Here is a 14,587-nt window from a genome sequence, read left to right as displayed (position 1 = left end):
CAGGCCAATTCTAAATGTCAATTAGACAGGGTCATTTTCCAGTTGGAGTATTTTTTAAGTGATTGTGTTTATATTTTTGCAGTGTCAAGAGAAATAAGAACACACACTAGGACTGTGAAAAGGGTTTGTTTTAAATGGGAGTGGCAGGGACGTGTGCATAGTGGTAGCAAACAATAATTACAGTGTTAGTTGTGTTAATACCATAGTATATAGTGGTTGTGTTAAGTGTATTTATTGCCAAGTACATTTGCACATACTTTGAATTTGTGAGCGACTCTTCCAGATTTGAGGCCAATGCCTTTTGGGCTATGAGCTGTAGATCTATTTTTGAATGGCCAAAGTATAACAAATAATGGTTAAAGTGGTTACAGTATGTGACACAGATGCGTTCCCGGTCTTAATGGGTTAACATGCATGTCTTTATGTGTGGTAAGAAAATGGAACACCCAGTAGAACTCACCTGGACACGGGAAGAGCACACCCAGGGCCTTCTTCATCTGAGGCAGCAATGCTGAACACTGAGCCTATTTGCCAGCTAGTTGTTGTTGTTGTGGCAGTAGTAGTGGTAGTTGCGACCGTCAGGTCGCAGTTTGTATGAAAGCCTCCACCACTTGTCAGTCACGCTACTCGTCAGTCACGCTACTCGTCAGTCACGCTGGTCGCTAATCCACTCACACTCAGCTATGTCTGCTGCTCACTCACTTCTCACTTAGCTGTGTCAGCTGTGACACGCACACACGCACGCTCACTCTCAAAGTGCAGTCAAAACTCTTTCAAGCATTCTTTCCCAGTTGAATAAAGACTATTTAACTATATATATATATATATATATATATATATATATATATATATATATATATATATATATATATATATACACACACACAGTGTATATATATATATACGTATATAACAGTTCCATACTAGTCCCAGTCTTCATCATTATGAATTCACAAATTGTGAAAGAAATTCAACCAAATAGATACAATCTATACTATAATTTTGCGAATGTCTGTCTGAGTGAGTGAGTGAGTGTCTGTCTGTCTGTCTGTCTGTCTGTCTGTCTGTCTGTCTGTCTGTCTGTCTGTCTGTCTGTCTGTCTGTCTGTCTGTCTGTCTGTCTGTCTGTCTGTCTGTCTGTCTGTCTGTCTGTCTGTCTGTCTGTCTGTCTGTCTGTCTGTCTGTCTGTCTGTCTGTCTGTCTGTCTGTCTGTCTGTCTGTCTGTCTGTCTGTCTGTCTGTCTGTCTGTCACAGCGTTTCTCCTCAGTGGCTGGAGCAATTGATCTGAAATATGAACACACCTGACATAACTGTGAAGCCCGTTTGTCACTTTCACAAATCATATGCTGTATATTAGCATTTTTATGGTGTATCTACTATCTATTCTGCCTCTAGCATGAGGCATAGCTATTCTGCATCTAGCATGGGGCAACATCGCTCTGTGTGTGTGTGTGTGTGTGTGTATGTGTGTGTATGTGTGTGTGTGTGTGTGTGGGGGGGGGGGGGGTGTTGGCTGGCCCTGTTACAGATGTTGTCATGTAGATCGGTACACAGTATCTCTGTAGCCTTTAAACGAAACGGGTATTTCTTACATTGATGCTCCTACATATTATCATGCAAGCACCAGAAAGTTACTTTCCATCCCTCATATACTGTGTACACAGTGCACACCCCATAACCCACACACTGCACATCATTTCGGAGCTCATATCTTTGAACGGGTAAGTGCATATAATGTGAAAGATATTTGGCTGTCTGCACGCACGCACACACACACACACACACACACACACACACACACACACACACACACACACACACACACACACACACACAAATCTCCATATATGGGCACAAAAGAGGAAGGACCCGAGAGCGGGGATCCGGGATGTTACGTTTTGCTGAGACAGAGTATGAAAAAAATCAATAAGATTGATTCCATTCTGTAAGTAATATTAAATTATTACTTGCACCACAGCTATAGAGTAGTAGGTCGTTTTTCCGTAGGACAATAAGAACACTGTGTGTGTGGTCTTTGTCTCATCTCAGAACGAATTAATCATATTCTTGAGCTGGTCTCAGACCACGCTCTTGAACGTCTAGGAATTTCTGGATCCCCCTTGCTATTTTATTCTCTAATAGCCCGTCTCTGACCAACCTACCTGCATATTTAAAGAAATTAGAGCGTGGAGGAGTTGATGGAAGATTTTCCTTCTTGCGAGAGCAGGTTCAGCTACTACAGGTTGGCGTCCTTCCATGACATTTATCAGGCAGTCAGTTTCGCAACGACACAAAGTTGGCCTAGAGAGAAAGTTACATCAGGTTTCCTGTGTTGAGACGAGACGAGATCAGATGATTTGCACTTGGGTAGAGTTACTGCCAAATGGTAAAAAAAAAAGAAGAAAAAAAAAAAGGCCTCAGTAATGTCATTGTGTGTCTTAGGTTTTGACTGTGTGTTCGTGGATGTTTTGCTATCAGCGCCGCTAAGCTTCTCCTGAGTCCTGCGTTGGATACCCGACCGGTGACCGGAAAAAGTGATTTGTGGGGTGGTATTTTGTCTTAACTTTAGTTCCGAGTTCAGTTCTAGGTAAAACAAAGAACATGCAGTTCTTACCACAGGTGTGTGTGTGTGTGTGTGTGTGTGTGTGTGTGTGTGTGTGTGTGTGTGTGTGTGTGTGTGTGTGTGTGTGTGTGTGTGTGTGTGTGTGTGTGTGTGTGTGTGTGTGTGTGTGTGTGTGTGTGTGTGCGCGTGTGGTATGCAAGTTTGAACTAGGTCGGCTAGACAGTTGTCCAGAGCCACTGATCGGACCGATATGCCCATATATAGGCATAATTTGGAGATCTGGTTGTCCAGAATTGCCGATCAGACCGACTTCCATCTTGGCGCACATAACCAAATAACTCCCCATATACATGAACCATAAATATGACATCATAGTTGTGACCGTAGGTCGCAGTTTAGTATGTGAACGGTCACAGCTTGTCCGTATGTGTGTATCTCTGTCTATAACGCCTGACACTGGTTCTATGGGTTTGCTGCTCTGACAGAATCCCTTTTATGCCCATATATGGAGTTCCCTGATGGCATCAATATTAAGCCCATATCTAACAGGACTTCATATGTGAATGCCCATATATGGAGGCCACATACCACACTAACGGCTGGTTCTACAGACAGGGAACTTCATGTATGGGCATAAAAGGGTATGATGTCAGATGTCATAGACATCATAGGACTTTCACATAACAAATAACTGAGTAAGCATGTTTCGGCTCTCACAGCATATCTCCATATACAGTACATGGATCAATATTCATAGGTTGCATTTGTAGTCACCCGCCATGTTGAGGACCAACACAGGTGTTCTGATTGCCGTAGAACATTAGGTTCTATGCCAATCAGACACATTGAAACACCTGTGTTGGTCCTCAACATGGCCGTTTAGGACTACAAATGCAACCCATGAATATGGGTACCAGGGGTCTCCATATATGGGTAACTGGTCCGATATACATCACTGGCCAGATGGCCAAGAATTGGCGTGACCTCTCCCTTTAGGGCGAGGTCGCATGTCGCCCTGAGGCATCTAACTAGTACTACTACTAACTATAGACTGGCCTTGACCAGTTTTTATCAAAGTGGATTTCAGGGACTCTCTAGGTTCCTTTATAGGGGTCTAAATTGACCCTTATAAGTCTATAACTTTGACAGTGTAGTGTAGAAATCCATTTGGTTCCATTTGTACACTGTCAAAGTTAAGCGGAGACCTTCAAATTTCAAAGTTTGAAAACCACTGGCCTAGACCAAGCCTCCAGGACCGGGGAGTAAATCCCCTACTGGTCAAATATGGTATCGCAAGTTTATGGGCAGGTTTGGGGCCCACTACATGAATAATCCTTACAACTAATTGACAAGCCAGCTCATGGTGGTGTTTAAGCATGTCATTGATAGACTCTCACACCACTGCTTCTACAGATTCCTCCTTTCACACATAAATCGCTGCATTTTCCCCCTACATTCCTAGCTGCTTTCCCTGAACGTATTGTACTTGCACGATGTACAATTAAACAAAACATAATTTAATGCTATGACGCGAATTACATCATAGTACGTCCATTATTAACCTTCCGGCCGAAACACAGACTTACAAATAGTTCCACGGTGCAGTGTACTTATGAGTGTAGTGTAGGCCTACTGTGTCCCCTGGTGGCACGGACAGTGTAGTGCAGACATCATCTTTCCCAGTACGGGACAGAATCACGTTTACACTGCATCTAAAGACTCCACCTTTTGCACAAAAATCGCGCAGCAGCTAACAGCGTTAACACAGAACCCGAAACACAGACCAACAATTTGATCAAATATAGAGCAGTCCTGCCTGAGCGCCCGGAGGGCGTGAAGTCCTAGGAATGGAGCGGCCTCGTCAGCGGCCGCGAATTTCTAGTTGTAGTAATTCTGATGTTTGTATTACCGGTAGTTTAACATGCAGTGTGTGCAACGTTAGTCATAGTTGTCAGTGTCCCACAAACCGTAGCTCCCTGTGTGCTGTCGTGGAGGGGCAGTGAGCTGTCATAAGTCAGTGTGATTTAATGAGCTTGTCTCTGGGTGGTATGTGGTGGTGAATGGACTCACATAATCATCCTCCTACTGGGCTTTTAACCAGCCTTGACCAAAATAAACACTGTTGCTGGGGAGGAGGCCAGACCTCACTGATAACCAGGAGAATTCCCACGAAACACAGGGCCAGGCCTGTCTGCGTGCGTGCGTGCGTGCGTGCGTGCGTGCGTGCGTGCGTGCGTGTGTGTGTGTGTGTGTGCGCTTGTGCGTGAGTGTGTGTAAAATGATCAGTTTTTACTTACTTATATCTGTGTGTCATCTGTATTTAGAGCAGTGTTTCTCAACCACTGTGCCTGGGGACCTTTGGTGTGCCCCTGGGAAGGGTCAAGTGTGCCCCTTGAAACAGCTTGAAAGCCAGTATTGTATTTATCATTTTAAAAATGATTAAACTAGTGAAAACAGCCGATCTACAAGCACACAATGCCTCGCACCACTACTGTTGTGCGACAGCCTTGTATGATGAAGCAGGGCTTTACTTGTGAAGAAACGTACGAATTTGAAACTTGGAGATACAAGGTTTCTTCCCGACAGTGACGATATTCACACACCGTTGGTGTGCCCATGGATTCTTGGGACATGAAAAGTGTGCCCATGCAGAAAAAAGGTTGAGAAACACTGATTTAGAGTACCATACACGCTCATTCTAGTGTCTCCATGTGTGTTAATTGATTCACTAGGTGTTCTGTGTTGATTGTACACCAATTCATTTCGTTTCATTTTTTTATAAGGTAAGGACATCATTTAGTTGTAATAGTTAAGAATCGCACAGATGCACAATTGCAGCTGTTGGATAATTTCTGATTGCTCAGCTTCATGCTACAGTACAGTTATATAATGTCCTTACATCTTTAGTTTTTAAACTTGTAACACAGGGATAAACTCCCGATGCCCAGTCTTAACACTGCAGTTATACAACACATACAATAGACAGTGTGATCAGAGTGCAGCCTTCAGCAGTTATGAAACACAGATAAAAGCGTAACAAAGTGAAAAATGATGGCCACCACAATATCCTCCCATCTGTACTCCTAGGACTGCTGTCCAACTGCAGTCAGTAATCTAAAATGACACGCTAATGAAATAACTTCATTTGGGGGGAGGGTTCCCCGTGTGTCAACAATGGATAAACATGACATATAGGCCCTGAAGGGAGGTCCCTGTTTCTTTTAAGCTGTATGTGGTTTTGAACAGTGTTGCATAAGAGCGTCTGCATGCTGTTAAATTATTTTGGAAAGAGTTTTATCATGTCTAGATCTCAGCGGAGTCTGGAGTCAGAACTTAGTTATGTGTGTGTGTGTGTGTGTGTGTGTGTGTGCGTGTGCGTGTGCGTGTGCGTGTGCGTGTGCGTGTGTGTGTGTGTGTGTGTGCGCGTGCGTGTGCGTGTGCACACATTTGTAATCAGCTTTTATCACGTCTGCATCTCAGTGTCTCGTCCTGATAAGCATTTTTGTTAATACTTGTGTGTGTGTGTGTGTGTGTGTGTGTGTGTGTGTGTGTGTGTGTGTGTGTGTGTGTGTGTGTGTGTGTGTGTGTGTGTGTGTGTGTGTGTGTGTGTGTGTGTGTGTGTGTGTGTGTGAGAGAGAGCAGTCCAAAGACAGTACATTCTTTTTCAACAACTATAATTATTATTATCATTGTTTAGTGTTGTTAGTTCTTGTTTGTAAAATTACTGTCTAAAGACAAGAACAGAGAGTTGGCACCTGGCTGAACCGACCAGCTGTTAACAGTAGTTGCTCCTACAACACAAGCCTGGACATGTGCTGTGTTTGCATACTTGAACTACATTAGACTGTGTCTTTTAAGTCTTCGCATTGGGCTTTAAATAACATCACTAACCAGTCTGGATGGCTGGTGTGGTCATGTTTTCAGACCAACGATAGTAAATCTCAGTGTGGACAAGGTCAGGTCACAACCACTGGGCTCCATGTTTTCCAGTCATCCGTAGATAGCCGTTTAATAAGATCTTCTCTTCCGCGGGCGCCCCAGTGGCTCACCTGGCAGAGCACATCGTCACTGTCGGGGGGGAAACCTTGTGTGTCCAAAAGAAACGTTCGTTTTGTTTTTATCATTTTAAAAATGATTTAAAATAGTGAAAACAGCCGATCTACAACACACAGCACCTCACACCGCAAGGCGTTGTGTGCTTGTAGATCGGCTATTTTCACTAGTTTTGTGCGACAGTCTTGTATGATGAAGCAGGGTTTTACTTTTAAGAAAACACATACAAATTTGAAACTTGGAGATACAAGGTTTCTGCCCGACAGTGACGATATACTATATCAAGGCTCGGTCCGTGCTGCATGCCCCCCCCCCCCCCTGTGTCTCTCCACTGTTGAATAAATGCTTGAAAATGTCCTTGAAATAAAAACATATTCTCTTCCAACCTCTTGAATCAAATTGACTGCATGAACTGTAACAGTTTAGGTTGTGGGTTTGGAAACAATCACAATGAATGTTTCGTAATCAAGCTATTGTGTCTTGTAGGAATGCTCAGTTGTGTAATGCTCCTGTCTCTTTCATGCTTTTTGAGAGTGTAACAGTAACATACAGGTTCATTTAAACGTAAAACTAACCAGCAAAACTCTGCAATACCTGCATTGCAAATGCATTGTGAACTTGTAGATTAGCAAAATTAAAATGTATAATTATTATTTATTTGTTTGTTTACATTTTTGCCTATATTGAATGTTTGCCTATATTGATTTAATTGACGCCAGGGTTAAAACAAACGGCATGTTTCTTTCTGTGTGGTTGTGCACATCAGATGGCTGGACGTGAGCGTGGCCAACCTGACCTGTACCCAGTACTGGGTGACGTACCTGAGGATGCTTCAGGAGGCAGTGTGGCCAGGGGGGGCATTGCCCTCACAACCCCGCCCTGAACGCAGCCAGCAGCAGAGAGAAGATACCAAACAGCAGGCCCTGCACAGCCTCCTCAAGCTAGTACCTGGTATAAGCGCACGCACACACGCACACACACCCATTGACAACATTCATTCTCTTGTCCCGCTCCAAAACCCTTAACCTTAACCCTTGACCTAATCCTAACCCTAGAGCTAGAGTAGACTATGGTACTAATCCTAAAACAGACCCTTGCACAGTGGTACGAGGACCGATACAATGGCAGATTTTCCCTTTCCATTCTAGTGGCAATATCTGACCCTCATAGAAGTAGAACAAAGATAGAGAGAAAGACACATAAAAGCATAGAGAATACATCAACAAGCATCGATAGAGTGAGGTGTTTCGTTGAATGATGCTGTGTTTACTGTGTCACCTCCATATGTCTAACAGTTGATTTCAATGTGTGTGTCTGTAGATCTGGTGACAGACATGCTGGGCTCCGACAAATACAAACTAAGCTGGAAAACGGCACACCAGTCTCTGCAGAATCCATTCATTAACAGGTACACACACTCTCTCTCTCTCTCTCTTCTCTCTCTCTCTCTCTCTCTCTCTCTCTCTCTCTCTCTCTCTCTCTGTTGTTCTTTATGACTCTGTCTATACAGTACAGTATGTGTGGTATAATTGTCATGCTGCAGAATTAATTTTGGATGGATCAGATCTGCCTCCCTGATGGAATTGCATCGGGAATAACAATCTGCTTCTCAGCATTAGGGAAACCACTAATTCTGACGAATTCTACAACCAAAGGTGCAAGAAACCTCAGTCAGAAACCTCATCCTTGTAGTGACCTTCTGCAGACTAACTGCCTTCTGTTAGAGCAAAATATTTCACACTGCTAACTAGTTTTCTGCACCACAGTTCTTTGTATGTTTTCATGCATACTGTAGGTGAGTGGCTTGGCTTTGCTTCCTCGTCGTAGGAATGGCTTTTTAGCTTCAAGTCTTCCATGACTTCTCTGGACTGTAGATGGGTGTACCCTGGTCCCACTGGTTTCTGACAGTTCTGAGCTGATGGACATCTTCCGATTGCAAAGGGAAGGCAGCTTAATGTGCCTTTCGTCTGCCGCTTCCTTGGCCGACCACTGCGTTTCCGGTCCTCAACCTGTTTCTTTCTGCCTCTGCAGAAGAGCTTGGACAGCACATCTGGAAACAACCTGTCTGCCTTGAAATGTCTGCCTGTGAGAAACCTTGCTAATGCAGAATGATCACCTTTTGTCTTGTTGCTATGTTCACTCTTGCCTCTAGTGTTAAGATTTATTTTAGATTAAACGGTCTCCAGCAGCCTCGCCTTATAAACTTCTTCAGCAACCTTTCCTAAGTTGTTCCTCCCCCAGTTTTATTCCTCCTACTGTACATGGCTGTTTTTGTTGATTCTGTTGATGTACTGACTCTGAGCATGCCTACAAAATGTTTATATTTTGTTGTTGTTTTGTTTTAGTTTTTTTGTTAGTTATGTTTTATCTGGGAAGTGGTCTGTTACTTTGTTACTGTCTTCCTTTAACAGCATATAAATATCACTGGAATATTTCACTATTTGCTAAATAAAGAATATATATTATATTTCCCATTGACACTAATGCAGAAGACAGAATAACCCTATAAGACAAACGTTCTTGTAGAAACATCAAAAGTGCCTAAAACCTTGGCACAGTGTTGTACTGTATATTTTCTATAGTTTTATGTAGCTGTCAAACCAAGGAGATTTCACCTCATGCATTTCCATTAGACATCAAACACTTCTGTACATTGGTGCCGATGAATTTGGAACATTCACTTTTTGGAAGGGTCTTCAAGGCTGTTGCATAAGACCAGGTCTTATTTCTCCGCTGCACATAGAGAGAAGATGATGTGTACTCTAGAGGCGGATTGTAGGTCTGTTCACTGTCTGATAATGCAGTGTTCCCAGTGGTACTGCTGGGAACTATTTATCCTACCAGGTAGTTCATTACAGTCACCTTATGTCCCTGGTTGAACTACAGCTGCATTCAATAACAATGATGCCAGCTGAATGCAACTAACTTGTTGGCTGCATGGAAAACCAGCAGTACTACAGGTAGATGTCCTGATAGGATAGAAAACCAGCAGTATTAGAGGTCCCCGGTAGAAATCCAGAAGTTCTAAAGGTGAATTAATTTGATTGATTGATTTTGTCGTTGTATAGTAATAGTTATCAGTGGAATAAGTGCATAGAACATCAAAACTATTGCAATAGTGGGGTGACATTCCGCTATGTTAACTTATACCCTGCCAAAAAAGACGTTTCTATAATAAAAACGTCTTTTTAACTATGGACCTCCCTGCCAGACGTCTTCTGGACGTCTTTTTTAAATAAATAATTAAAAAAAAAAAAATGTTGGACCTCCAACAATGTACTAGGCATGATCGCGATCGCGAAATTGCATGTTTAACCCCCATACCAACCCCATCTTTCAAACATGGCAGCCATGTTTGTTTACATTTGAAGAAAACATAAGGGCTGCCTTCTCCTGAATGCCTGAACGGATTTCCAAGCGGATTTTTTTGTTTGAAAGCTGTGAAAAGCATGCACATGCATAGTGCATGATCTGTGCACGAATGTGTGCACCAGCGTGCACACTATTTTTTTAACCCTTTGTTGGCGAAACGGCAATATAAGAGGTCCCACTTTAAATATGGCACCGACTGAGTTAACACAGACAAGACACATGTTGTTAGAGTGAATTGTAAATCAGGTGGTCTTGTAGATATGGGGGATATGCATTGTGTTTGTACTGGCTGCCCAGTGTAAAGTGGTGTTGATGGGCGTACTTCGAATGTTAAGTGGAGGTGCCGTGTCTTATTGTAACCTATTTGCTCCACAGACACCTAGTCTACTGCATATGTGACATTCTACTGGAGTTCCTGGTTCCTGAAATGCCAGGGGAAGACTTCCAGAGAAGTCTACTGCAGAGCCTCTCCAAGAGCCCAGACAAACTCGCAGCATGAAGACATAAGAACCGGTCCACGCACGCACGCACGCACGCAAACACACACACACACACACACACACACACACACACACACACACACACACACACACACACACTTTAAGCATTTCCCATAGGTTAATTGATTATTTGACCTAGATGAACCGATAGAAGTATGTGTGAACTTTAGGCAGATGAACTCATCTGGCTGAAGACTGAATATTCATTGTCCTCATCTTGGATCTCTTGGATTTGGCCCCTGAGGCCAGTTTCGGTCTGTCTCCAATTTAACCTTGATGTATTGACGTAGTATGTAGCTCTTGAACATGGTGTGCTGTACACATTTGTGCTTACACACACACACACACACACACGCGCGCACACATACTGTACCTGCGCACACACATCGCACATTTGCAGCCGTTTTGATTACATGAGAACACCTGGTTTGCATTTGATGGCGGCATGGCTCTGATGTGCCGTGCTGAAACACAGATCACATCTAAATGTGCAGGGAAAGCCTCGTCCATTCTCCACATTTGGCCTCTTCCTGCTCACTAAAACCTCCGGCTTTGGACAAACTCACTTCAGATGGTCTTCACACTCGGCCCTTACCCCCCCTAACCGAGATCCGTGCATAGAGCAGTGCTTTCCGGGAAGCAGGCTTTGACTTTCTTCCGCTGTCAAAGCTCACCGTGTTGAGTTTGTGTTTTCTGTTGCAAACTTCCTCCTTCAAATCCCACTAGGTCTCTGTTAGAACCACATGAGTGTGATTGTTACACCTACTGCACTGCATTGAACCGTCCTGTGACCAGTAGACTCTTTCAAAGGCAGATGTACATGTACATAGGGTGTCCTGAAAGCTCTAGATTAACAATAAGATCCTCACCACAGGAAGGGTCATCTTCAAGTCCCCTAACACAACTCAGATTCTGTTCTTGTGTCTGTTCCCATCAGCCGTGATCAATTTTTCAAACTGATCTTCTGAGAATATCTTTGAATATTTGAGGTAATTTGCCTCTGACTTTGTATTAATCTATTTATTTGTCTGATTGTTGATAACACTTTATTGTCTGTCAAATATGATCTGATAACCTTGTAAAACACTAGAGGGGTCCCAGTGCCAATATTTACCACCCCTCGAGGGTCTGTGTGTGTGTGTGTGTGTGTGTGTGTGTGTGTGTGTGTGTGTGTGTGTGTGTGTGTGTGTGTGTGTGTGTGTGTGTGTGTGTGTGTGTGTGTGTGTGTGTGTGTGTGTGTGTGTGTGTGTGTGTGTGTGTGTGTGTGTGTGTGTGTGTGAGATAAGCCTTAAAAGATGACTTGAAGAGATAGGATAGGTGATTCGCCTGCACATAGCAGCTCCTGTCCCAGTCAGTGACCATGCCTTACGTTGTTGGATCAATCTCATTTGTCACTTTCATTTGTCTCAAAATAATACATAATGGACCAAATATATTTTAAGGGGCCCGTATCTATGTGAAATTATTTGTTAATTATTATTTGTAAAGCACTTTTGGAAATGTATTTAGAGGGTCCAAAACATATTTTGAAATACATTTCTGGCCAAATTTGTATTTTGAAATATTCAGGTCAAGTACAGAGTACATACACATTTGTATGGGTTATTATCACTACATCCAGTTGAATATTATCTCACTGTTCTCCAATGCTGACCTCTCTGCTGCCTGTTTTATGAAGGTGCATCTTATTAATGCTTGTTGTTTTACTTGTTGAATTTGCGCGTGAAGAAATGATGCTGTCGGTAACCATAAAAATACTGGAAACGCCTCTGTTAATGAAGGTATAGTGGAAGGATTCTTGTGGCTCTAATGAGGTTTGATGTGCACTGTTCTAACGTGATATAAGTCCACACCATACGAAAGTACTGAGCCAATGAAAGTCCTTCGCAGAACACACATGTAGGTTACTGTACGAATTGTATGTACTGTATGGTTTTTACGAAGTTATTGGACCACTCAATATTTTTTATGTCATATTTTAACTATGTAGCAACTGTGTTTGATGGCGATGAAGTATCAATTTAACGTTGCTTTCTGCCGTCTAAATCTTCTGAGATGAGTCACAGTTTTGGAGAGGCACAGTTGGTTTTGTGGTGTTGAATTCCCCTGTGGCCTCCCGGAGGTCATCCCATGCTGATCCTTTGACAGCCATCACTTCCCCACATCAGCCTCTTTCACCTTTTCACATTGACCATGAATCCCAACAGGGGAAGGTTATCCCTAAAAGTCATTACAACATCTTGGTTCTGTGTGTGTGTGTGTGTGTGTGTGTGGGGGGGGGGGGGGGGTGGGGGAGGTAGCGGCCAGACATCATAACACTGAAAAGCGTTTTAGCACCCAGCCTCTGTTCCATGTTTCCTTGTGCCTGTCTTGGTCATTTTACTTAATGTTTCAATATTTGCGCACTGGTCGCATTTCAGTTCAAGCTTCGGTGAAAAGGTGTAATGTGACACCAGAAGTGTCGACATGATGCTTCTTTGCTGAATAAATGAGGCTTTATCATATTAGTCTGTATGTGTTGCTTATTAATCTTTTGTCAAAATAATTAATAACTTTGTATTACAGTATGTCAAATGCTCTGAATGTACAGTATTTCTCTCAGTGCAGCTCTGGTCTATGAATCTTGTCACATTTAGTAGTTTTAAACATTTGCTGTTCTTGTGCTTCAGCATATTTTCACAAACAATAAAACGACCAAATGTGGGTTATTAAATCTGTTGTTCACACTCATTATTTTCCTGGACTGGATGGGGCAATATGTTTTACAAGAAAAACACTTCGGCTTAATTCGGCCTGGCGTCGATGAGTTGTATTATCTTTGTAAGCTTAAACATTTAGCTTTGACTGGCCTCGATTTTGTACCCTGAAGTTATTAAGCAATGAAATGTTCTGGAAAAGAGATGACTTGGGACAATTTGTTTACTGCCATTTGACATTGAAAATGATTGGTTAATCTAGCCGAGCCTGAGCTGAGTGCTGTTTAGCTTGTGTTGTACTATCATTATACTGTAGGTGAAGGAGGTAAACACAGGAATTATTTGTAGTTGTTTATCATGACCACTTCTCATTTAACTCTCAAATACCTGGAACGCGCCCGAGTCGCGTTAGATTTTAACCACTTTAACCATTATTTTATGCTTTAACTATTGAAAAATAGCAGATATACAAGCTCACAGCGCGGCACCGAGTGCCGCGCTGCGAGCTTGTAGATCTGCTATTTTTGAAAAATCGTGAAAATGTGTGCAAGTCTTTGAATATCTTTGACCCGATCTTTGACCCGACTTCTAAATCCTTCTTCTAAATCATGTTGTTCTCAAACTTTTTCATGTCAAGGACCTCCAAAATTACAGGTATTTGGCCGCGGACCCCCATCTCAAAATATGTTGTTCCAGGGACCACCCAGAAGGAAATATTTGAGTTACAAATGTTCGCTTTTAAATAGATATATTCAAAGACTTGCAAAGAAATATCATGATTTTTCAAAAATCAACACAAGCTCGCAAGTGAGCTTGTATATCTGCTATTTTTCAATTGTTAAAGCGGTCAATAATCCTAGGCCTAAATGGTTTAACCACAGCAGAAAACCATTAAGTGTGCCTCTTTTGGGGCAGAGGTGGTGTGAATTTATGGATATTGTTTTGAAATCTGGCCAATCTCGCATAATCATTTTCACCCAGATCTTTTTACATGTTGAGGGATATTAGTGCAGGAACAAAATGCACCTTGGTCTCCTTGCCAAGTTCCTGCTGTGCCCTGCGGGCTCATGGTCCAGGTCCAACAACAACAAAAAGTGTGCATGAAATCCTGTAAACATCCTATAATTAAGATCAGAACGGCTCGTTGGAAGCTGCCCCAGGGATTGAGTCCAGAGGTAGTGGAGAGTTTGCATGGATGAGAGAAATACACTAAGCAGAAATGCGACATGCAGATAAAAAAGAGCCTCTGACTGAAACCTAGGACATCCACCAGCACATTTCTTTCATTTGCTTTTTTATTATTTATTCCTGTGCCTCTCAACGTGCGGCCAAGGGACCCCCAGGGGTCCTTGAGGGGGTTCCAATGGGTCCCCAGCAAAATGTGTTAAAAGTTCAAGTTCAACC

The 14,587-nt window shown here is 42.7% G+C and overlaps 1 protein-coding gene across 1 annotated transcript in view; it reads left to right on the top strand.

Moving 5' to 3' along the window:
* The window catches only part of snx19b (sorting nexin 19b), a 47,176-nt gene extending 35,436 nt beyond the window's left edge, over positions 1-11,740 (top strand). The window contains exons 12-14 of the mRNA XM_080731205.1: positions 7,382-7,566; positions 7,936-8,023; positions 10,363-11,740. Of these exons, the coding sequence (XP_080587331.1) occupies positions 7,382-7,566; positions 7,936-8,023; positions 10,363-10,486 (397 nt within the window). The 3' untranslated portion in view covers positions 10,487-11,740. The remainder of the gene's footprint in view (positions 1-7,381; positions 7,567-7,935; positions 8,024-10,362) is intronic.
* Positions 11,741-14,587: the final 2,847 nt, after the last annotated feature.

This window comes from Nannobrachium achirus (assembly GCF_963921795.1).
Source record: "Nannobrachium achirus genome assembly, chromosome: 8".
Classification (NCBI taxonomy): domain Eukaryota; kingdom Metazoa; phylum Chordata; class Actinopteri; order Myctophiformes; family Myctophidae; genus Nannobrachium; species Nannobrachium achirus.
This window is presented reverse-complemented; position numbering and strand designations above follow the sequence as displayed.